We start from the raw sequence: 25,718 nt of genomic DNA on the forward strand, positions 1-25,718 counted from the left end.
CAGTTCAGTTGTAACTTTGAATGGTCATTAAATGAACTGCTGTAAGTCAAGGACTACCTGTACGGCAACACACTGAATCTGAATCATCTCAACCATTAATAACATTTCAAACACAGGTTTCCTTAAAAAGTCTTGTAAGATCCAAACATCCTTACCGATATCATATCCACCCATTCTCGTACATTAAGAAAGCTTTTCTCACAGGTAACATCATATAGTAGAAGCACTCCATCTGCTCTTCTGAAGTAAGACTTAGCAATACTTCGGAACCTTTTAAAAAAAAGTTAAAAATTTGCTGTAGTTCTTCTATCCCACTTTTCCCCCCTTAGTCTATAGAGCAGGTTAAGTTCAGTAGATTAAAATCAAACATCTGATCCATAAAGATAGCAGGGAAGAAATTAAGATAGTAAAGGCTGCATTATATAACCTTTAAGTTGGTACTAGTAATATAGTGGCAATTTAGGATTAGTTGAACTTTAAAGAACCAGTGCCTTAAGAGACCAATGGGCCACTTTTTTCCAAGATCAGGTATCAATACCAGCTGTCCTGTAATTGTTCCAGAGTAAAATGCCTTATCATTGTTAGGGCATTTGCATAAAGCCATTTTCCTTAACTCTCCAAAATGTACTAGGTTTCCTGACATTGTTATGGAGATTCTAATATCACTAACTTACAGGACATAATTTCCTAATACAGATCTTTTATTTCAAATAAAATCAGATAAATTTAACTAACCTCTCTTGACCAGCAGTATCCCAAAGCTGTAGCACCGTAGGTTCTCCATCAACAATGAGTCTCTTCATTTGGAAGTCAACACCTTAAAATAAATAACATCCTTTAATGCACTGCATAGCCATCCTTTAATTCAATGAAGGTTAAGAATCTAGAATTTATCTATAGGATTAAACCTAAAAATATAACCAGAGTTAAATAAGTGAGATTACTGAGAATTCTGGGGCAAGAATGGGAGCTCACCCCTCACACAGTGCTTAGATCTTGAACTGCCAACCTTCTGGTTGTCAAGCCAAACGTCTAGGATGATAAAAAGATATAATAAAATAGAAAACTGCGCTGTACCATCTGGGTATTTTGTCCACTTCCAAATATGAGAAATAACTTCCCCCTCACAGAATCAAGTCTTTGACTCTGCTTTTAACAGATGACATTTCCCCATCAGCTTCTGAGGTTTGGAGCTCAATAAAGTTACTGTCCTGACAATGTTGGCACTAAAAGGACAACTGCAAATGAGAATACCCCTTTGGCAGCATCTTTTAGATCTTTGAGCTGAAGATCTCAACATTTCATTTTCATGTGCATTTAGGTTTTTGAAGAAGGCTAAACCCAGGCTGCTAGTTATTGTAGCTTGAAGTGGGGTGGGGGGGCAGAAGGAAATAAATTGTCTGGCAATAAGCATGCGAGTAGAGGGGTCATGCTGCGGACCTGACATTCGAGGGATTTCCTTTAGCAGTTGCTTGTCCTGTTATTTTGGATTCTTTTCTGTTGATCTTTAAATTTTATAATTCTACAACAGCCCACTTCAACATTGTCTACATTCTACAGGACAGTTAGTCTAATCTGCTGCTCAGTGCAGGAATCCAGTAAATCAATCCCAACAAGTGAATATTTAACCTGCACTGAAAACTCCAACAAATTAAAATCCATCACTGTTCCAGCTGATTACTACACTGGGGTGTTTAATTGTTCTCTCAGGAAATTCTCAGATTTTGTATCAAAGTAATATAGTGTCAAAATCTCCATCTCTCTGCCACTTTACTGACTGTTCCCCGTTTCCCTTTTAACTTCAACAGAAGTTTTGAGATAAGTCAGGACAAAGTCATATAAGATGTCTTATGGACCCTGGAAAAAGTCAAATGTAGAGGTGATTGAAAGTCAATGTTATAATCAAAACATGATCTCTATATTTTGAGAGAAAAAATATCTTCAAAGCTCATCTATTAGCTCAAGCAGTTATGGGTGCCCTAGAAACAGAAAATATAAAAAAACATACCCAGAGTTGCACTGGTATTCCCTCGAAATTCATTTTTGCAAAGCCTCATAAGAAAGCTAGATTTTCCAACAGCTGCATCCCCGGCAAGAACTATCTTGTAGGCCTTGTCTGAGCTGGGGTATCTTGAATTGCTGTGTATAGAATCAACCTAACATAGCAAACATGTAACCATATTGACAACATTAAAATAATACTAAGCTTTGATTCAGCAATCTTATTTTTAAAACATATGTTAGACTGTCAGCGCTAAGCCTGGAACACTGGAGCAACAAATAGCATGTGTATCTACCCTGTTTCCCGGAAAATAAGACCTGCACAGATAATAAACCCAATCGGGCTTTTGAACGCATACACTAAAATAAGCCCTCCCAAAAAAATAAGCTCTCCCTGAAAATATTGCAACACAGCAGCAGCCATGAGGTGACCATGCTCGCTGCCTCGTGCACCTCAAAAATAATAAGACCTCTCCAAAAATAAGGCCACGTTTTCGGGAGTCAAAAGAAAATAAGACCCTGTTTTATTTTCGGGGAAACACAGTATACCTACACACACTTAGTTGGTTATGGTGATAATTCTAGATATGACAATCATCTTCATCACTGAAGACTAGCATAATGAAAATATTTCATCAGACATCATTGGGATGGGAGTGAAAATGAGAACCCAAATATTGCAATGTCAATATTGCAATGCTTTCCATTAGTACAGTACAATTCAGAATACTGAAAACTATACAGCTTCCCACTTAACTAAAATTATCAAAAAAATAACTGAAGGATGCAAGGCCTTGCTTGTCAATCAAAGCCTTTCAAATAGTAGTAGCATGACAGTCCTTCATACAGAAATTAACAGGTGAGAAAATTAGAATTTCTTTTTTTCTTTCATGAGATTCATTAGGGGTATACATATTTTGAACATTATTTAAGGAAAGATTTGTTTAACCCACGTTAATGCTCTACTTATTAAAGCAGCTATCACATTTTTCCAGGCAAGTGACTCGGTTCTTTTAAGGCTCACTTAAAGATGTAGCTGCTTTAATAAACTACAGTGTCATTAAAACAGAAAAACTCTGAAAAAAAGATGTCTTACTGAAAGAGATGCTGAGCTTGTATAAGTTCAAAAGTATACTTCCTAATAATTTATAAAAGATAAAAGTGCCCAGATATCCAATAACCTTGATTTAGTAATAATATAAAAATTATGTATTTCTGCTCCGCATAATGCGAAATTTAATACCACAAAACATAACTGCCTTTAAATGGAGGGACTGATAGTTGGTAATCCTGAAGGCCAATGAACTGATGTTTTCATATCTTGTTTATATGAAGAGTCATCTGATGTCTGCAGAAGTTGCTGGAGTTAGCAGAGATGGCTAAACCGACTGCTTTGATTAAAGACAAAAATACTACTTTTGTTTCTACTTGGAAGCTGCTTCTGGACTTTGTGCTCAGGGGGTGGGGGTGGGGAATGAAACTTTGACTTTGGGTTTTGTTATAGAAATGGGTAGTTTATACTATTATATAAAAATAAAAAAGTTGAGGTTTGATGTTATTATTTTATTCTACAAGACCAAAGGAAGTTGGAAATCAACGTCTTTTTTTTTCTTTTCCCACTCTCTCTTATCTTTCCTAATATTTTCTTTTGTATTTCTGTACTTCTTATGGTATTAATACAAATAAGCAGAAACTTTGGAACAAAAAGGGTTATCTCCGTGGCTATCAGTAATGAGACAGTAGAGTTAATAAACCTTCCCAGTATGGTTCCCTTTACATTTGTTTTGGCCAAGAATATAAAGGACGCAGTTAGCAAATGTGAATTAGGGATTCCCAGACTGAAGATGAGCCGTATGCAAGCATATTACAAACTCTCAAAGTCACCAAACAACACACAAAAGACCCCTTAATTCAAAAGGGTGAGAACAAGCAGCCAGAATTTAAAGCCTTGAGAAAATATAAAACTCCCTGAGATCTTTGCACTGCAATGAGCAATCAACTTGTTACATATGATGCTTTGTTTTCGTCCGCAGTAAATTCTCTAATCTAGCCAAGCTGTGTTTGCGAGTTTTCTGCCAAGTCAAACTGAGAAACTGAACTAAGGATTAAGTGTCTGGAGATCTATAATTTACTGTTGAGCACAGGGATGAAGTGTGAGAAAGTTTGTCAGAACTCTGAGAGATATAGATTCTCTATTCCTCCAACACTTTTAGAGGATAGCAGGCAGGGAAGATTGGCCTAGTGAACCTCTGACAGATTTTAAAGTAGTTTATGTTTTTTATGTCTGGTGATTTCTGGATTTACTTATTAAAAATGAGGTTTTTCTGGGAGAAACCGAGATAGGCAATTTATAAAAGAAGAAAAGGTGACCAGACTACAAATGCTGCAAAGAAGATCAGAAGTCACTTCTTTGGATACCGTTTTTTGTTTGTCTTTTGTGATTCCTCACTTATTTTACATCATTTTTCATTTTTCAATTTTTGATTTTTTTCTTTTTAAGTTACTATTTTTTTCACCCTGTGTAAATTTTTCTTTCAATAAAAATGATGTTAAAAAATGTTTTACGTCACAATTATGTGACTGTATACTTAAAATAATATGTGAGAATAAAAAATAAATAAAAAATTCTTTGAAAAAAAGTGTTTTATGTCTATAATGCATTATAAAAATGTCATAAAGTACATTTTTATATTAGCATAACGTGCTTTAAAATCACTGGAAGACTTTTTTCATTTGGTTTAAGTTTTAAGTTTACGTTATAAATTTATAAAAGACTTTCAAAGATAAAACTCAGTTACATAACAACAAGACAAGATGTTGGGACATTCTTTCTGAAGATTTCACTGAGCTTTGTAAATAATAATCGGATAGCTAATAAAATCAGTGAAGCTTGCATCTGAATTAGCATCCATAGTATCGGATGTTTATTCTAACCCAAGCTTGTTTGGTTCTGACAATGCATTGTACTATGAACCTAGTTTTAGTTATTTATTCAATAAAATACACCTTAGGATAATTTGTCATCAAAAGAATAATATGATTAGTTCTTCTCTGCAAAAAAAGCCTCAGATATCCATCAGCTACTCCTTCATGCCATATGGAAAATACCTTTTGACAGTAAAAAGATGGGTGAAAAAATGAAATGGCACACAGGAAGGGAACAAAGAATCCAAGTTTAAAAATGTCAAGGATGCACTGAATCCACTTATGTTTTAGTTGTTCTGAAGGGTGCCCTTTCAATCTCAGACATCGTGGTTTAAAGAGTAAACATGGCACTCTGTTTTTGATACCTGTGGAGAGAATGCAGGGATGTGTTTCCTTGTTGAAACTCCAGAACTGCTTCGACTGACTGATTGGTCGGGCTTCCAACACAATACTGTATTTACATCATCAGGACTGTATACTTCTTCGTCTCGTATCTCTGGGACCTGAATAAAAGAAAGATGTGTAACTAATCTGCCTTGGAAAACACTATTGATAATGAAAGGGAGGGAGGGAGGGTAAGAGAGAGAGATCAATCTACTGCCATAATCCAATTTGACTCTCAGTTGATACATGTCATACAAGATTTCTTTTTCCATTTGTATGGGTAACATTTACAGATTCCCCTTGGAGAACTGGAGTAAATTCTTCCACTGTTCCATTCCATCTATTAAAATTCTAGACAGTCTCTTTCCTGTAGCTGTCTGGGGAATTCTGGGAGTTGAAGTCCATAGGACTTAAAGTCACCAAGGTTGAGAAACACTATTCTACAGGATGGGATGCAATGAATACATAAACAAGAATGCACTTTCCCCCCAAAACTCTGTCAAGAGTAACCACAGAAATAATAATGTGGTCAATTAACCACATTAAACGTAAAAACCTGCAATTCCTTTTCATATTTAAACTCACACGTATTTCCATCTCAGATGAGGTTCCAGTTCACTCTCTGACAAGCAGGAGATGATTCTGCTTTTAAACACCAATCTGAACATTTTAAAAAGTATGGTTAACATGCTCTGTAGCTTACGTCTGTGTCAGAAGCATCACCCGGGAAGCTTTCCTGCAGGCACTGTGTTCTCTCAGATGTTCTTTGATGCTTGGATTCTACTTCTGAATCATATTCATTGGAATCTCTTAATGTAGACAAGCCGCTATCAAAGCAGCTTTCAGGCAAGCTGTCAACTTCACAGTTTATCCTCTGCATTGGATCACAAAGTGCGAGGGAGTCATACTCTTCATCCACATAGGATGAATGAGACAGCCTGATGGGTACATAAGGAGAAATAATTTTTGGAATGGCAATGCAAAGGGTAAGGTTCAAACCCACATTCAGCCACGAAAACTTAGCCTTTGCAACAGTCACTCTTTCAACCGAGCCTACCTCCCAGGGATTCCTGCTATGGTGAGGAAGTGAGCTCTGATCCTCTAGACATTTAGTCAATTATATTTCACATGGGGAAATATACAGAGGATATGAATAATTATACTGTTATGTTAAGTCAGGGAGAGCGGACCTACATACTACTGTTAAAATAGAAGTTGTAATTAAGAGATATATAAGTGTTGTTATCCTGTTCCATTACACTAGAATAGTCTGAATAACTTCAAAGACTAATCGTAGTTAAACGTCTCTTGAGGTACAGTTCTAAAACATTAAAATAAAATACAACAGTAAAGCACTAAAGGCATAGTTTGTTTTTTATATGCTTATTTCATTAAAGTATTTATAGCCCAATTTCTCAGCATTCAAATTTAAGAAACAGAATTTAAGAAAAAATGGTTTAAAGTCCTTCAAATTTTGTAGTTGACATAGAACAGGGCACACATCTCTTAAAGCATTTTTTTTCCAAAAAGCATGCTAGAGAAACTCTGTTCTGAAAACTGAAAAAAAAATTGTATTTCTTCAAATTATCTTAACTTGGGTGATATACATAATACCTAGTCTTAAATTTACAAAATTATTCTAGAGGGTAAAAATGCTAGGCTCCCATTCAAAATTATTAATGAATGAGAAGTATTAACTTTAATTCATGAAAATCTCTCAGGGTCAAAATCCAATATAGCTGTTCCCAACAATCATGTCCCTTGTTAGATAATCATTTGATTCCACTAGAGAGCAGCATTGGGTAGGCAACCAATGTTGTATATTAAAGTTACCATAAACATTATGTTATACATATATAACAAGGTGTGCTCAATCTTGGCAACTTTAAGACTTGTGGGCATGTTGGCTGGAGAATTCTTAAGGTTGCCAAGGCTGGACACCTCTACACTATAGGAAACCTACAGATTGCCATGAGTATCTACTTGTTTCTAGTTTACTTGCTTCTTGAGGACACCACCAACTGTATCATCTATAGCTAGGTTTTACACCACATTTGTTCTTGACAGAGACGCAAAACTGATGGAATTAAATTATGTATTCCAAAGACACAATTACCCACACAACAAGATCAACAAACAAATCTATAGATCCAGATTGATTCCCCAAAGAATCTACTAAAAGACTGACAAGAAGACACTATTGGTTGTCAGTACTCAAATACTCTCTTTTTCTCTCCAGTCCATCTCACCCTAATTTAAATCCTACGTCAATGCAATCATTCTACTGTGCTGCCTGTTGGTCTAAAAAGGTGGTACCAGACTCCTTTTGGATTTTTGGATACCTCAGACTAACAGCACTCTGTCCTTCAACTTCTAATAACTGTAATTGTTTTATGAAAGATTAGTGATACCAATTGGCTCCTATCTGGATAGTACAGAATAAGGAAGAGACAGACTGCTGACTGATCCAAAATAACTTTCCAAACCTATCAGCTTCTTGAGATAAAGAAACAACCAGAGATGGAAATGTCATGAACTCAGATCAATCCTTGTATTGAAAATAAGAACTGGAGACTCAAGAATTTGCTCAGGGATACCCCATTGTTTAATCATGCACAGCAATAATGAAATAAAGCTTTTATCAAATGAAAATAATTAATCAATGGAACTGCTTGCCTCCGAAGTTGTGGGTGCTCCAACAATGGAGGTTTTCAAGAAGAGACCTGGACAGCTATTTTGTTCTGAATGATATAGGATCACCTGCCCATGGCTAGAAGACTTCCAGGGTCCCTTCCAACCCTGTTATTCTATGCTCATTATTTCAACCCTGTCTTGGGTTGTCAGAGATTGAACCTCAGAATGAGTCCAACCTTATCATGAAACTCTAAAAAAAAGAAATTAATTTAAAAGGTAGAAAACTGCTTGACTCCGTCTTTAGAATATTACTTAACACATATATATCCAGTTTCTCAAACTGTATGATTTTTAAAGACAAATCAATTCTACCTGTCATATTGTGGATTTTGGGGAGAATGGCCACGACCACATTTGGGACTGCTTCTGGACATTGTGTTTCCAGGGGAAATATTTGTTAGACGCTGAAAAATAAGACACATGAATTAGAAAGTTTTGAGATAACCTGGAAAAAGTTAGTTTAAGATCATCTCCTTATTTACCAAAACATTACAGGTATTTCACTTTTGGAAAATTCAAAACAAAAACATATTCAATCATTATGTGCCTAATTGGGGAGGGAGAAGAGATAAATGAAGCATCCTCTTGGTATAATGTTTTCCCAAAAATAATTTGCCTTATGAAATAAAAATAATAATTTTATACATTCATGCTACCTACTTTAATAATAGAAAAAAATACAAAATTATAAAATAAACAATATTAGATTCAATAACCAAAACTTTTTCTCAAGATATAATTCTAAATAATTCAGTGGGATTTTTTTTCTAAATAGAATTAACCTATCAAAGTATGTACATTTATACCCCATTAAATACACAGGGCTTATTTCCATTTTAAAAAGCATAGGATTGTTTTGACAGAAATACAGATTTATTATATTTCAGTGACTCCAACGTGTTTTTATTGAAATGCTCAAAAGAAAAAAAAAGCAATCTACTAATTAACATATAATTAATTACAGGTTGAATATGCAATGAACAAACCTACCAGTGATCTGTTGTATATACTCAAACTGTTCTCTAATGCACTTCTTAAGCCATCATTACTGTCATGTAGTTTCCTGTTAGCTGATCTAAAATGAAGACAGAGGGGGGAAATTGCCTTACAAGAAGTCAACCCTAGCAATTGCAGTTTAAGTTGGTGTTAAGACATGCAACAAAAATAAGAGAATGAAAGGGGTTCCATGTGCCTTTCATAAAGGTTGGGAAAATGGCAGAATGATTCAATAAATAGTTTGATAAATGCCTTTCTGTCTGTCTATGTTTGTATATTTGAGTCAGTTTTATGTGTGCATCCTTGATGTGTATATCTCCTATGTGTGTATCTTTGAGTCAGTTTTGACTCCTGGCAACTGCCTGGACAAGTGCCTATAGTTTTCTTGGTAAAAGTTTGAAAGCATTTTGAAACATTGCATGTTTCTTGGAGCAGAGTGAGAGTGAGAGAGAAACCCAAGGCAACACAACTTTTTACCTAAAGCAGGGCTAAAACTCTCTCTCTCTGTTTGCAGTTGATGCATTAACCACTATACCAAAATGGCTCTCTTTCAATGTTAATACAACCCTAATGGTTATCATATGTATGGGTATCACTAACCCCAAAACAGGAAAAAGAAATAATTGCTCCTATAATTACAAAGACTCCATGTTTGCTCATTTGAGAAGGGCCAAGGAACTGCTGGTTTTTCATTCCCTACTCCACTGCCCTTTTGCCAATCTGAAAGTTCACGAGGCCCCAATGCAAATTAACAGGAAGAGAAATCAAAGTACTGGGCATATATAAGGTACTACAAAAAAGATGAGAATTTTCATTTTAAACACCGTCAAGCCCCTTTGCATCATCCTCCCTGATTCTGAAATCCTCCATGTATCTTAGATTACATGTACTTTCACATAGAAAGTTTGACATGTGATGGGAGTTGAATTCAGATCTAGATGGCATCAGATTAGGAAAAAATGGCATAATTATCAAATTGTTAAAAATGCACAAGGTAGTAAAACAATTTCGTGATAACTTTGAGCAGTCTGCTGCAACTAAGTTTTGTTTTTTGTCTGTGCGTAAGTCTCAACTTGTAGAAAGTTAAAGAACTTTGAAGCAGCAGAACTGATTGTATTATTTTACACACCAGATGAAAGTGGGGAGCCCACTTTTTACTGTTCTCCCATGTTTAAAACCAAATACTTTGAAATCTAAATGCTACCATATCACAGCAAAGTGATTAAGATAAAACTTTGAAAAAGAGCAAAAGCTTCTCAGAATGCTTCCATGAAATTCAGTATACAGTAAGAAAACAAAAAATGGCATTTATTTCTATAATAAATATTAGGCCTCTGCAATGCTCAAGATTGAAATTTTGAGGAATGTTTTGGAATGTGTGGGGCCCTAATGTACCTGCCTCACTAAAGCAGCTTTGTCCAAGATTGCAGTTACAGAAGAAGAAGTCTCTGTGCAATAAGAAACTAATGTGGGTGCTTTAATGAGTCACAACAGGCTGATTTCACAATGCAAAGCATTTCTTCAAAGGAATACACAACTGCAATAACATCCAGTGCTTATAAGTCACCACAAAGACCACAGAGTATGGTCCAAATATATTCTTCCAACGGGGTTATTTCAAAGCTTATATGGAGAAGGCTGATTCTACTTGGCCACCTTAGCAGTCATTTGTTCTTGGAGCAAAGTGTCCAATAATTACCTTACTTCTGAGATAGAATTATTCAATTTGAACTTATCTATTTTACTGCAGATCAGTTCAATTCCTCTAGTTCATTTTACCCACATTTAACCAGGTGTTAGTAATTAAATAAGCATGAGATATTATGTTGTTATACTGTATTTTCAGGTGCTTTGGTCCAATGTCAAAGTAATATTAAGATGCTACATATAATATAATAACCACTATTTAATTGTTTAGTTTGATAGTTTTAACATGGCTTAATATGTTGTTTTAAATTTTGATTGAAATCTGCCCAATGTTGATATGAAAATGGCAGCTAAATAAATGTTTTAAATAAATATGTCCTTTTGGAAAGGAACATACAAATAGATAAATAAAATGCAATGGACTAGAATTTAGTGACATAAAAACCTGTAAGATTTATAGACTTTGGTCAAGAGAGGTATAAAAATTAAAAATAAATAAAAATGATTAAATTTTATTTCTGAAGAAAGTTTCCTATAATATCAAATGTAGCTTAATACAGTGACTATGTTTTATCTACCAGACAGGCTGATTAAAATATAAATCAGGGAACTGGAGACACCTTTCCCCCAAAAAGAGAGAACTTCTTTGTCACAAAAAAAGAGAGAGAGCTGTTCTTTTCCCCATTGGAGATCCTAACTTCTGAATATCAAAAATTATAAATGAAAACATTTTAAAAACAGAATTATTTAGCAGCTTACTGTAATATTGCTATCTGCCTCTCCAAGCTATCTCTGTCTTCAGTGTACTCTCTGATCATGTCTAGATCTCTGCAAAGAGAATAGTTTAGGGGGAATTAGTTTGGTTTTTTTACCAACAACAACTTACTATATACCTCTAGAGATATTTCGTTACCTTTCTGAATTCAAACTTTGATCTGCAATATCACTTTTTAAAGCATCTAATTCACTCTGAAGGAAAGCTATATTTGTCTGTGCTTCCATAAGATCTTTTTTAAGTTTCTGGTTTTCCTAAAAACAAATTTTAAAAAGAAAACATTCAAAAATAGTAATTCATGCAATAATGATTCATGAAATTAAACACATTTTAGGATTCTTTGAACAGCTACTTTAATAAATTATTTCACCAAGCTGTGAACTACTTGAACAGTCACCAGTTTAAAATTAAGGGATTAATTATTTCTGCACTGGTTTCCCATTTGTACCCAACCTCTTTCCCCCCAAACTCTGTTTGTAGCTTTTCAAAACTTCCTAGAATAATTATTCATGATATGCACAAGGACACAGAACTATAGAAATTCCATCTCACTCCTCCACCAGTAGAAAAACATGTCGGTATTTTGTTACACACGCCACCTACCCACTAACTAGCTGTTAATATATGGAGCGGTCACCAATTGTTGGTCTGTGAACCACAGGTGGTTCATGAGAAAATTTTGGTGGTCTGCAGAAAAAATATTTTCATTTTTTATATTGTACTAAATTAGGGGTCCTCAAACTACGCCCCCCTGGAACGGATATGTGCAATGAATATTTGTGTTGCTCCACCTTCGGGGTCTTTTTGTGTGGGTCAGAGAGGGTCAGAAACTCCAACTTCAGGTCTGCTTCAGCCACGTGGTGTGGGGCTTTGGCCAGAGGGAAGTGCTGCTGGTGGCAAAGAGCTGGAGGACCTTGTTCCAGTGGTACTGCACCATGGCCTGGAACTGGCTGACTATCTCAGCCCGCTGAGCCTCCAGGCACCAGTACCTGGCCTTGCACTCCCACAGGTCTTCCCTCTGCTTGGAAAATCTATGCTTGTAGTCCTCAGTGAGGTGCTTCTACTGAGCCTTCTCCTCGGTCGGATCCAATTTGAACTGAGCTGTTTTGCCAACTCTTTCTCGTGGTGGCTGCTTAGCTCCAACAACTGCTTCCTATTGGGGCCCTAAGGAGCCCACGCAGGGTGGCGAGGAGTGGCTGGCAGGGGACGGGCAAGTAGAGGCTGGTGAGGCACCCCTCAATGTGAGTGATATCAAATTAGTCACGGCCACCCAGCCGATCATTAGGGAGATCATATTAGTGGTTCGCTGGATTTCAAATTATGAATTTAGTGGTCCCTGAGGTACAAAAGGTTGGTGACTCTTGAGTTAAACACACCATATACCAGGAAAAATCTGTTTTTTTTCTCTCTCCCTAAAATTCTATTCGTTCATTTGAACATGCTGACAGTTCAAGAAAATGTCAAATTTCACCAAGCCAAGAGAGGCAATGAAAATACTAATTATGTTGAGACTGATAGGCTAAATGAAGAAACTTTAAGAAACTCATACCAAGGTAAGATCATGTATCCTTCTTTTTAATACTGCCAAATCTTCTTTTTGATTAATGTGTTTAGATTGTTCCTCAAGCTGTAAACAATAAAGAAAATGTAAAAGTTATAAGAAAATTTCTTTGACTGCCTCACTACAATGCAAAAGAATTTTTAAAATATCCTCTAGAACTGTTTTCTGTATAGGTTATTTGAGGGCAGCTTTTAAAACTAGCAAACTAGTTTTATTAATTTAATAACTTCAATCACTATTGCAATATTAAACTAATCATTAACTTCCTGAGCTATTATCATCAATACAAATAATTTATGGTGTGTAGCAATGAATAACTGAAGAACGAAGAACTATTGCATAATGATAACTGAAAACTTAAAATAATAACTGGAAAGCTAAGAATTAACTAATCTTCAATTCACAGAAAGGTTTCCCAATCTGTCAACAAAAGGAATTCTTACTCATTTAAGGCTTACTTTCAAACTGACCAAAGTCCATTTAGATTTAATAGGTGCTTTGATAATTCAAAAACATAATTGTCAAATATTGTTATTATTAGGAAGCGAGTAATCAAAAAGCATGTGACTGGAAAAAGACTCATTAAGGTCAACTAACACTTATTTGTGGTTATTTAGACATGGAACTGCAGAAAGTAACCCAAGGCTTCAATGAGCAGATTTACTCCCAAATACAACAAAGCTAACCTCTCACTTTTTGAAATAACTAAATAGTAATGGCACAACACAATTCCTTTGTTTTTATGGAAGCATCGCTTTGTTCTATTATCTCAGGGATTAAAATATGTGAAAGTTCATTTCTCAATAAGATGAAAGTTACTTCTTCTTGTCTGCTTAATTGCTTCAAAGATAGCAGAACATTTACAGAGAATCTGGCCTGAATCTATTTAGCCGTGCACTCTTCACCACATATTAAGTTTGTACATACCATTTTTAATTTTTTTATTGTTACTTGGAGATCTCCCACTTCTGTTTCATATTGACGCTTGAGATCATTCAAAGCCTCTTCTGTTTTACGCTTCTCCTGAAACATTTTACACATTTGTTAAATTAAAAATGGCAGACATAAGCAGTTCTAATCAGCAGAACACATATCTGTTCTAATTATACAGTCAAAACTATTTAGCCAATTTTAAAGCATTCATATATGACAAGACATGCACAAGGATTTGCTATAGTACATGTTTCATATCACCTAAAAATAAACACAAAGCACATATTCTACCTTAATTATTAGCACAAAAAGCATTATTTGACTGTGTCGCAAGTCATACTTGCTTCGGTAAAAGCTATCTGCTAATAAAACGTATGGTTCAGAACTATCCCACAAAGTAAATATCACAGCAATAATCTTGCATTTACATTTGAGGCGTCTTTCTTTTTAACAGAACATTTGTGAAGAACAGAGTAAGATAAGCAGAATTTCAAGAATGATAAGCAAACTACATTATTATAGGCTGCTCTTATATTTAGATGGCAATTAATATACAGAAAATAACCATTTACACTTTGTTATTGGTTCATCAAATACAAACCTATTCCTTAGTAAAGTCATAAATGTCCATTGCACATACAATACTTGCAACAGTTTGTTTTCCCTTCTCTAAAATTAAGTTCTCCTCATTCACAGGAAAAAAACAATATTTTTGAAACTCAGGGATACTTCATAAGCAATTTACAATCAGAGCCAAAATTATAACTATTGTATACCATTGCTATTAGTTATCAACAGCCACATAAATAGGTTTAACTAGAATTTATTTAATTAGCTTGGTTCATACAAGATACTGAGCTTGGCTTATACAATATAAACCATATTTTGCTAACTTTACTTCAGAAATAATTTAAAACCGTAATATAATTTAGGGTAGCTTGTGAATCCTATTAGAATCTCTTCCTTATTTTGAGAGATAGGGCAAATACTCAAAACTAAACCCAGATTTTTGGCTTCATTTTTCCTCCTGTAATTTTCATATATTAATTGTTTGGGGGAATAAATGACACTGTCCACAGAAGCTTCCCACACTTGTCAAAATGACAAAAACAGCATTTTATCACAAGCTCCACCACCTTGGGGCATGCATACAATGTTATATGTACAAAAGAAGAAGGGCTTTCATCATATCAGTACAATATGGTTTTTGTCAATTTGTTCCACAATTTATTTCACCTGCAGACTTCTCTGCCCCGCCCCTCGTTCTGATTTGGAGAAGAAAAATCTCAATAATACTGCTTTAATCTACATTAACATCTTGGTTCTTCTAACTAAAAAAAGCAGTTTTCAGAGTTTTAACAACACCGTGATCAGATTTCTTATCCACAAGACCTAAAAGCCCACTATTTATGGCTCCTTCAGTATACTAAGTAGTTATTATAGGAATGCAATCACATTAGTAAACCTGTAAGAATGAAGTAATAATCTGACAACCAGAAATTCTGTGAAAGAAATCTTTGAAGAATAGAGAGATGTTCTAGGATATCACTGAGCAAAAACTACAGGCATTTTCGGTAGTTAGTGTGTGTAATTATTTTACCATATTCTTTTTTTTTATATAAACAATTTTTATTTATTTTTGAACAAAGACAAGCAAACATAAAAATAAAAAAAACCATCTTCCATTACAAATTGTAGAAAGTGTGTCAGTTGGTTACAGTATTTCCATGCATCTCTTCCATAGTCATCACCTGCTTTTCATATCAAATCGCATATTTTAAATTCACATATATTCATGTATATCATGATTATTATATTTCAACCTTAATTTGACTATAATTGTTTTAACATCCTTTTATATATAATATTCAAAATCTAGAATAGGATTATATGATAACATTCTATTAAATCATCCTAGAATCATCCAATCGCAATATCTCTTTATTACATATTCTAGATAAAGCTTTAAAACCTCCTCTCATATTCTTTATGTGTTGTTTATATAAAATTTCATATTGTCAAACTAATATATCTATGTATTATTATCATTATTAATCATTAACTATAGCTATTGTCACTTTATACATTTTATACATACTACTAGTAAACTAAATTTAGCTTAGTTTTTATTATATATTTTCATTGCATCAACCTGTATATTTTCAGTAATAGTGCAGTCTTATATCTCTTGCCATTTGTAGCATTAATATTCTAGTTACTTTCTTAATAAATCTTGTATGAACTTCTCTTCGCACCATGTTGTTCCTTTTGTGTCTCATAAAAGCTCGAAACCCAACATCTGCTCTTTCCATCAGCTTATCTTTGGTTATCACTGGTGCTTCTGTCAAGATTTCTTTCCTTATCTCTGTCAATTTTTCTCTCTTTTCTTCTTCTGTGCTTTGAAGTCTGGGATAGAATTCCAATCCATCTATCTCCCCTTTCCATATTCTGCTCTTGCTATTACCAACCATGCTCACTTTGTTGTCAGTATCCAGTTTTCTTATCTCTTTGCTCATTTTTTTCTTCCATTTTTTGAACTCTGTCCTCTACATTCTTCATTTGATAAACATCAAATTTTTCTGTTTCGTAGTCCATATTCTCCAATCTCTATTCAATTCTCTGTCACGACTAATAGATTTTGAATTTGAAACATAATCATTTGCAATGTTACAATTTCTTTTTCCTGCTGCGCCATTCTTCCAATTTTGCAGTTACTGCCACTATAAAACTCACAAAAAGCACCTGTATAAACAACTTGTGCTCTTCTATCACTGTCAGTAAACAAACTGAACGAATCTTGAATCTCAAGTGATCAAAGAGAAAGAAAGAAAAACAATATATCCAGCCTCCAGCCTCTAAGTGGCAGTGTAACTGCTTTTCCTCCTGTTGTTACAACCTTCTTTATAATCCTTATTATCTTCTTTATATTCTAAGCTTAAGAAAGAAAAAAACCCTTAAATGGAGATCAAAAACAATCCAATCAAGCATTATAAAAACAGAAGGAAAATTTTATCTAATCATAAGCAAAAGTGAAAAAAGAAGAAAAATTAATCCATTCAGTTTAAAAAATAGGGAGTCTCTGCAAAAATTCCATCCATGAAAAAAAAATTAGAAACAGGATAACACACTAAGTTTAATGTAGATTAATTTCACTACTTACAGTCTTCTATCTTCAATTTTAATTTAACTTAATATTTTTGGGTAGTCTCTTTTTCTAATAATAAAATTTCCTCACCAATTTGACACACTTTCTTCCCATTCCAGAGCTGTCCCAACTTCAACAGCTTCATTAGCTGCATTTCTGTCGCCGGAAAAAAAGGCTATTGCTGGATCTTTCAGGACTTTGCTGTATTCCTGAGATCAGCAGAAGGTGTCTCTACGGGACTGTTTAGGTCCGAATGGACCGTCCAGCAGCAGAAATATCGACTGCGATCTCAGAGCACGAAGATCGCACGTTGTGCCGTTGCGACGTCAGCACCTTTTTCCCTATTTTACCATATTCTAAGATAAGGGATCTAAATTTCTGGTTAGAACTATTTGTAACTTCAATTGTATAATAATATGCAGAATACAGTTTTCTTCCTTCTAATTACTCCCTAGATTTAATTATCAAAATTTATATCAAAGAAACCAGAGACCCATAAATAAATAGAAATTAAGGATATTGTTGAATGAAGAGGAGGAAGAGAAACAGGGCTGTATCTATTAGACCATTTCCAAGTATCTCTATTTGCACATGATCTATAAGAACTAGGATGTAACCAATTGTTACGAATTCACATTTCTTCCATATATTACGTACCTGGAAGGAGAAAAAATCCACAGATCTGTATTATCCAGTTTCCAGAACCCTATATAATGGCTCTTCATCTTCAACATAACAGACGCTTACATTACAACTTAGTCTGCCATAACAAATTACTTCAAATTACTAGCCTGCTGTAAGCTACCATGGGCATCTTTCCCTCTTCCCCAACTCTTTCTTTTTTGCATAAAAAGCTGGATTAGGAAAGAGATAGAAGTGCTGGCTGTACTGTTTTACATTAGAGGCAAACTAAAGAGGAAAATAATGCAGAGAAATAATCCATACATCAAATCTGAAGCACAAAATTTGGAATTATTTTACTTATTTTGTTAAGGGAAGCAACCCTTTTAAGTCATTAGCATTGCAAGCATTAATTAATCACCTCCTTCTTGACTTTATGTTCTGTAGCCTGTATGCGCTGCTCCATCTCTTCTTCTAGTTCACCAAGCTGCATGGCTGCTTTATCTTGTGCTCTATAAAAGTGAATATTGACATAAAACAACCTTAAAAATAATTGGGGCAATATGTTTCAAACCAGGAGAACAGACTATATTCCCAGCTTTAATTAACTGATGCACCTTCCCTGTAGCTAATGTGACATTATATAGCTAAAAGTAAATTGCCTTTCATACCCAATTATTTCAAAGATTTTCAGTATTGAGCAATCATAAACACTGAACTATAGGTATCAATTGTATCCATATAACTCTGAACAGAAGTTTTTCTATTTCTCACAGCAATAAGCAAATTACAGTATCTGCGGAAAGGTCTGACCTTAGATGCTAAATCTGTCTGGGTGAAACAGATGTGGACGTAAATGAATTATTACATACCATATACCATGACCAAAGATTACAATTTAATACATATATTACAGATTATACAGTCTATCTTATTTCTCCTTATAGCCTAATTCACTAGGACACACCAATAAACCAAAATTTAAACAAGATATAGAAAAGAAACATAGTCCAAATAGGATAGGATAGGGTAGGGTAGGGTAGGGTAGGATAGAATTATATTGGCCAAGTGTAATTGGACACACAAGGAATTTGTCTTTGGTGCATATGCTCTCAGTGTACATAAAAAGACAAGAAACATTCATCAAGAATTATAAGGTACAACACTTAATGATAGTCATAGGGTACAAATAAGCAATCAGGAAATAATCAATATCAATATAAATAGTAAAGATACAATTAACAAAGTTACAGTCATGCAGTCATAAGTGGGAGGAGATGGGTGATAGGAACATAGTCCAGATAGTCTCAGAATGTTGAATGTTGGCAGCAGAAAAATACCCTGACAGAATGCATATAATAGCAGCATTCACATCTTATCCACCAAGTTGAAACCCTATTACAGAATATGTCCACTAGTAATATGATGACCAGGCATTATTGGCATCAGAATCTCATCCTGGCAGGAGAAATTGTCTCAAAGAATGCAGGGAGTGTACACATGCAACTCTCTTCAATGGAAAACACTTAGGGGCATGAGAAGACAAAGGCTTCTTTACATAAGTATAGAAGTGTAAAATGATTGCATAGGATTTGAAATAAGATTAGGTATTATCATAGTTGTGCCATCTCTTCTATCAACTGAAACTCAACTGATAGGGCTGCCATTCCAAAACTGAAATACTTGAGTATTTGGGAAGCTACTGTCTAGTTTGTGCCTTGTTGAAAAAAAATAGTATTTTAACCATTAATAAACCAAATTCACAATTTCTATGTAGCAATACATTTTCCCTTAATTCTTCCTTCTCTTCCCTTCAGTCTCAAATTTTCTGTGATCAGAAATCTCAAGAGATACCTGTTCTGAAAATGTTGTTTTAGAAAACATACAACGGGCGTTCACAAACTATAAAACAAACAAAAGCTTCAAGCATATTTAATCATTTGCAAGTCATGATAGCATGACCTTTATAATTCATTTGTTCTTCACCCATATGATTTATTGGGTATTTAAAGCATCGATAAACAAATTCAAATACCTTGGACTGCAATTCCTCCAATCCTTTCCCACCAGCTCTGTTGTCTGGAATTGGTGGAAGTATTTGAATCCAATAATGCTCTGGATATGGTGTGGACACTCTTTATTTACTTGATGCAGATGTAGTTATGTCCAGAGTTCTAGAGGATACTTGCCCACTTCAGATCTCAATAATTTACTCTTATATAGTTTCATTATAAAGTACAAACCCAGTTATCTACCTTTTTACAGCAATGGCCATGGTCTCCATTTCTGTACTCTGCAGCTTGATCTCTCTAATAAAGTTCTTAATAACATTTTCATATGGTTGAATTAATCGTGGTTCCACTATGTTTATGTTCTGGTATAGAATGCAGACCTGCTCTTGCCTAGAAATGGGGGAGAAATTAATACAGTATTAAATGGTTTATAGGTTTATTCAAAAATAATATATCTTACATGGTGATGTCAAGGAAAATGGGTAGATGGCGCAGACTTTTTATTAAGATTTTACAAATAAGGTTTTTAAAAATAGGTCAATTAATTCATAAGTAAGAGCAAATTACAGATGACAAAAAACAGACATATTACTTTATTTTGGTGTAAGCACTGTGATCTGGAATCAAAACATCTCCAGAAATTTAAATTCAAAATCTCTTTACCCAAGCGCTTAGGTTATAAAAATTTAAATCCACCGCATGGATTAAACACATACACATATACAATACTGGAGAAACTTTTATAAATAAAGGTGCTAACAGGAAGGAATTGGGTTTTCCCTTCACACAAGAAATGCTTCTAGTATAGCATCAGATCACAGTCCCACCCAAACAAAATCCACCAAATTCATCAAATGAGTAGTCTGGATAAGTCTCACCTTTCTGATATCGCTCAAATTAGATCTTTCTCTGAAAGACCAAGTCCATACATGAAGATTCAATTAAGGTGATTTATTGCTAAAAGCCTATGCACAGGAATCTTAACTAAAGGTCAAACACCTAGTTAGAATTACACAAAGGTCAAAAGCATGGTGGGAGGGGGGGCAGTAGTAGGGATTCTAGACTGATCTCTCTTTTTCCTCGGCCCCCAAATTCTGCCATTCCTTTCCCTACATTCTCCTGCTAATGGATATGGGTAGAGGAAAACAAGGGCTGACATGGGCAGAATAATTCTTATGAAGAAGAAACACATCACACATGTGAGTGGATACAGGATTTTCTATGGATTGGGAGGATATGTTATCCTTTTGATATATGCAATTTGTTAAATTGCATTACATCTACTTTAGAGCCCTGCCTTAAAATGGTAGCAAATAAATCACTGATTTTGGGTGGTTGAGGTTGGAAGGGATTTTGAAAGATCTTCAAATCAAAGTTTGTCAGAATGATATTCAGCCTGGAACTAGTATACAGGTAATTCTCGACATACGCCCACAATTGAACCAACAATTTCTGTTGTTAAGCAAGATATTTGTTAAGTAAGTTTTGCCCCATTTTGCGACCTTTCCTGCCACAGTAGTTAAGCGAATCACTGCAATTGTTAAGTTAGTAACAAGGTTGTTAAGTAAATCTAGCTTCCTCATTGACTTTGCTTGTCAGAAGGTCACAAAAGGTGATGACATGACTTCAGAATACTGCAACCATCACAAATACGAATCAGTTGCCAGGGGGTCTGAATTTTGATCATGTGATCATGGGGATACTGCAACGGTTGCAAATGTGAAAAACAGTCTTAAAGTCACTTTTTCAGTGCTGTTGTAAATTTGAACAATCACTAAATGAACCGTCATAAGTTGAGGACCACCTGTATTTATCATACCTGTTTCTAAATCTGGTAAAATATTTACTGCATAAAACTTTACATGGATAAGGATCAATTCATTCAATGCATAAAATGTTATCCTCAATTGCCAGAAAGGGGGGGAAATGCAATGTTTTTTATGGGTTCAAGGGAGCGTGACAATGCAAGTATCTAGGATCGTGATGGCGAATCTATGGCACGTGTGCCATAGCTGGCATGCAGAGCACTCTCTGTGGGCTCAAACCCATCGCACATGCACATGCTCCCCCACCGGCCAGTTGGTTTTTGGGTCCCTGCCACGCATGTGGGGGGAGATGTGCACATGTGCCAGGTGGTCACACGTGCATGCATGGGGGGCATGTGTAGGGGCAGGGCGTGGGTGGGGGTTTCACATGCGCATTGCAATATGGGTGCACATGCACTTTCGGCACAAAGGTTAGCCATCACAGTTCTATTTAAAACACAAATATAATAAACTGAAAATTGACAATGGTAACAAGTTATAGTGGAACTATTATTATTATAATAATCATAAATAAGAAATATAGTGGACAAAAAAGCTATTTAAAACCATTTAATTCATTCTTTTCCCTATCTTAAATTACCAAAATCTAAATATATTAGTGTTACATTTCAGGACATCTACAATGGTCAACAACCAGGGGAATCTGGCAGCAATCCTATTCCAATGCTTAGTTCATAATAAATCAAGCTAATAGAGATTTCTTTTGACCAGCTTTGAACGTAACACCAAACTAGGGTTTAACAACAGCCGAGTCCTAAAACTAATCTTCATGTTGAGACCTGGAAACAGCATTGCCTTACAGCTTGACAGTCCTACCTATTGTTTTTTTTCTCTGAACTATCTCACAGCTACTCTTCTTGTGGGTTTTTAATCTCCAGAACATTAAATAAACCAGAAACGTGAAGGAAGGAAAGCTGAAAGATATGATTCCCTCCACTGAGCTCCTTCATGTAGGCCTACTGGGCTCCACTGCTGTTGTAAACATTCAGTACAATGGTGACTGCAAAGTTTGCTCCAGTTATTTGATCACAGAATCTTAATATGGTTTTGTTGTTTCTCGCTGACCCAATTAACAGCTCCATTCAGGAGCTTTCGGTAGCCTACATTTACACAAAACAGTCAGGTGCAAGAATGAGAAATCAAATTCAGGGCAAACAGAACAAAACAATTCCCGAGAAAAACCTAAGGAGCTCTAAGGATAGGGAAGACTTCTTTTTTTAAAAAAAAATGAAGGATAATTACAAGATAATTAATAGAAAGAAGGACTAGGGGAGACATGATAACAGTTTTCCAATATCTCAGGGGTTGCCACAAATAAGAGGGAGTCAAACTATTTTCCAAGGCACCTGAGGGTAGGACAAGAAGCAATGGGTGGAAACTAATCAAGGACAGAAGCAACTTAGAACTGAGGAGAAATTTCCTGACAGTTAGAACAATTAATCAGTGGAACAGCTTGCCTCCAGAAGTTGTGAATGCCCCAACACTGAAAGTTTTTTAAAAGGATGTTGGATAACCATTTATCTGAAGTGGTGTAGGGTTTCCTGCCTAGGCAACGAGTTGAATTAGAAGACCTCCAAGGTCCCTTCCAACTCTGCTATTGTATTGTATTGTATTGTATTGTATTGTATTGTATTGTATTGTATTGTATTGTATTGTAAGTCTGCTGACCTAAATACCGATATATCAAGTACACAGCAATGCTGGCAAATCATCATATCAGCCTTGTCCCCACAGTCATTTAAAAAAGAAAAAGAAAACTACACTCAAAGCCAACATCCTGGTTATTTTTGGACAAACGGAAGCATGTAAATATTCACCAATTAAAATAATTGACAGCCAGCAGAACTGGTTGGCATCCAGCAGACTGATTTTATTGGAGTTGAAATGTATAGAATGATATTTGAATAATGTACAGTTAGATTCCCAGATTGGTAGAAACGTAATAATTTGAGTCCTACCAAGGAGCTAAACATTACTAAGGTAGTATCTAGGAATCTAGGCAGTTCCAAGTAGGGTGGGTTTTGTTTTGTTTTTAAATATGGGTACTCAACTTTGATAAATTCAATATTTCCAGGTATCAAGGGAATCCATTAACTATCACTCTAAGGGCTCTGAATCAGTATTATGATGTCAGCAGATATTTAAACTAGATTTTGCATTTTTATCCATTTATCAAGTGCTTTTTAAGGACCCCGAATAAGTAGCTATTGTTTAACAATAGTAAAGTCATTGTGGCAGGATGTTAGCAGTTCCAACTAAAGCTTCCTTTTGCAATTGACCGATGGTGATTTTGTCAATGCCAATGGTGTTCAAATAGTATTTCCGATGTTTTGGGATTACATGCAAGGTGCCTATTGATGTTGGTTTCACTCTCTTTGCTTTCTTTTACATTTCTTTTACTTCTAATTGTAGATTTTTACATTTTACATTTTGCTATTTTCGCTATTTTCTCTTCTGTTTTGTTGACTATGGGTATGCAATGTGTACTGTCCAGTTTTTTTAATCTTTTTTAATCAACAATTGTTATGCCTAGGGGTATTATCCAGCAGATGTTTACTTGTTTGAATTCTAAAGTCCCAGAGCACTTTGCCTTTTTCATTTTTTATTAATTTATCTATTTTGTAGTTCCACCTGTTCTTGTTTGCAGACAAGTGGTATTTCTTGAAGATATCCCAATACACCATTGTTGCTACTTTGCCATGTCATTGTTTGCAGCAGGGATGTGCGGTGAGGTTTATGGCTGGTGAGGCACTGACACCGAGGTTTCAAATTTTTTTTAGACTTGTGGACTTCAACTCTCAGAATTCCACAGCCAGCCATGCTCAGTTCCAATTTAAAGCAACAGCATTTGTTTTTCTCTGTTGCGAAAAAGTTTTCCTTCATTCTTTTTCTTCTCCTTCCTTCCTCCCTCTCTCCCTCCTTCCCTCCTCTTTCAAACAGACACATGCACACAGAGAAGTTGGATCCCTCTCTCACTCACTCACTCTCAAACAAACACAAACACAGAAGTTGGATTGGATATATTTTCCAATGGCTTGAAAACAGCTCCTCTGCCATACCCCCCCTTCCCCTGCTGCCTTCCAATCCGAGCCTTTGATTGCAGGTGGAGCCACATTGCCTTTTCAAACTTGTAATCAGTGAAGCTGGGCTTATATACTTTTATCCAGAGGTGTGTGTGTGTGTATGTGTGTGTGTGTGTGTGTGTGTGTGTGTGTAAAGGCAACGTAGCTCTGCATGCAATCAAACTACACTTGGGGAGGGATCTACACTTGAGGATGAAGTTTGAATTCCTCCCCCTTCCTCCGACCCACACACGTACCTTTTCCAGCTGTTTCAGAGAGGATTTCAACTCTGCTCTTGCCTGCCATCCTGAAAAGAAAAAAATGTAAAAGGAAAAATGCAAGAGCTGAGGTCAGGCTGAGCTAGTTGCTGCCAGAGTCACCATGTGGATGACTCTGCTTAACTGTTTAAAAAAGCCTCTAAAAAAGCACCCTCTACAGGAGGAGGCGGGAGAATGATATGCCTCATCTACGTCAGGAATTTTTCGGCTTTTAACCCTTGCTTAACTCTGCTCAAGTGATCATAAAACACCAGACTAGATGTGGCACATTGTTCTCCTGCCTCCTCCTGCAGAAGGCACTTTTTTAGAGGCTTTTTTAAACAGTTAAGCACTAAGCAGAGTCATCCACTGTGACTCTGGCAGCAACTAGCTCAGCCTTTTTCCTTTTACATTTTTTTTTCTTTTCATGATGATAGTGGTGCGGCTCTACCTCCCCTGCCTCCCCTGACTGCATGTCCCTGGTTTGCAGTCACTCTCTGCAATCTTCCTGCAGATATTATTATTGACCAATATTATAATTGACCCTCAGCCACAGACATATTGTGTCTACAGAGCACATTTAATAAATAATAAATAGGGACAGGTAGAATAAGTCTTCCATCCCAGCTCTGACAACTTGGACATCTGTGCATGTCGATTGGATGATAATTCTTACTATCATGCTGGCTGGAAGTTAACTGTAATCCAACATATCTTATAGCATCAGTTCTAGACACAATGCTGAGTTCAGTTTTTTCAAAGTTCCTCTTAAAATAACCTGTCATCCTATTTGTAATTTCTTTTCACTATTACCCCATTATGAAAATAGCATCCCATGTATGGTGTCTGGGAGTAGTGTTTGCAAGTTATCTCTTTAAT

At 35.5% G+C, this 25,718-nt stretch overlaps 1 protein-coding gene across 1 annotated transcript in view; it reads right to left on the minus strand.

The window, feature by feature from the left end:
* RASEF (RAS and EF-hand domain containing) overlaps window positions 1-25,718 on the minus strand; it is a 39,287-nt gene that overhangs the window by 6,618 nt on the left and 6,951 nt on the right. The window contains exons 2-14 of the mRNA XM_032214492.1: window positions 19,938-20,084; window positions 18,104-18,194; window positions 13,911-14,006; window positions 12,972-13,049; window positions 11,561-11,676; window positions 11,407-11,475; window positions 8,995-9,079; window positions 8,317-8,408; window positions 6,014-6,248; window positions 5,292-5,429; window positions 2,009-2,156; window positions 736-817; window positions 156-270 (exon numbers count right to left, since the gene is read on the minus strand). Coding sequence (XP_032070383.1) covers window positions 156-270; window positions 736-817; window positions 2,009-2,156; window positions 5,292-5,429; window positions 6,014-6,248; window positions 8,317-8,408; window positions 8,995-9,079; window positions 11,407-11,475; window positions 11,561-11,676; window positions 12,972-13,049; window positions 13,911-14,006; window positions 18,104-18,194; window positions 19,938-20,084 — 1,492 coding nt within the window. The remainder of the gene's footprint in view (window positions 1-155; window positions 271-735; window positions 818-2,008; window positions 2,157-5,291; window positions 5,430-6,013; window positions 6,249-8,316; window positions 8,409-8,994; window positions 9,080-11,406; window positions 11,476-11,560; window positions 11,677-12,971; window positions 13,050-13,910; window positions 14,007-18,103; window positions 18,195-19,937; window positions 20,085-25,718) is intronic.

This window comes from Thamnophis elegans, chromosome 3 (genome assembly GCF_009769535.1).
Source record: "Thamnophis elegans isolate rThaEle1 chromosome 3, rThaEle1.pri, whole genome shotgun sequence".
Classification (NCBI taxonomy): Eukaryota; Metazoa; Chordata; class Lepidosauria; order Squamata; family Colubridae; genus Thamnophis; species Thamnophis elegans.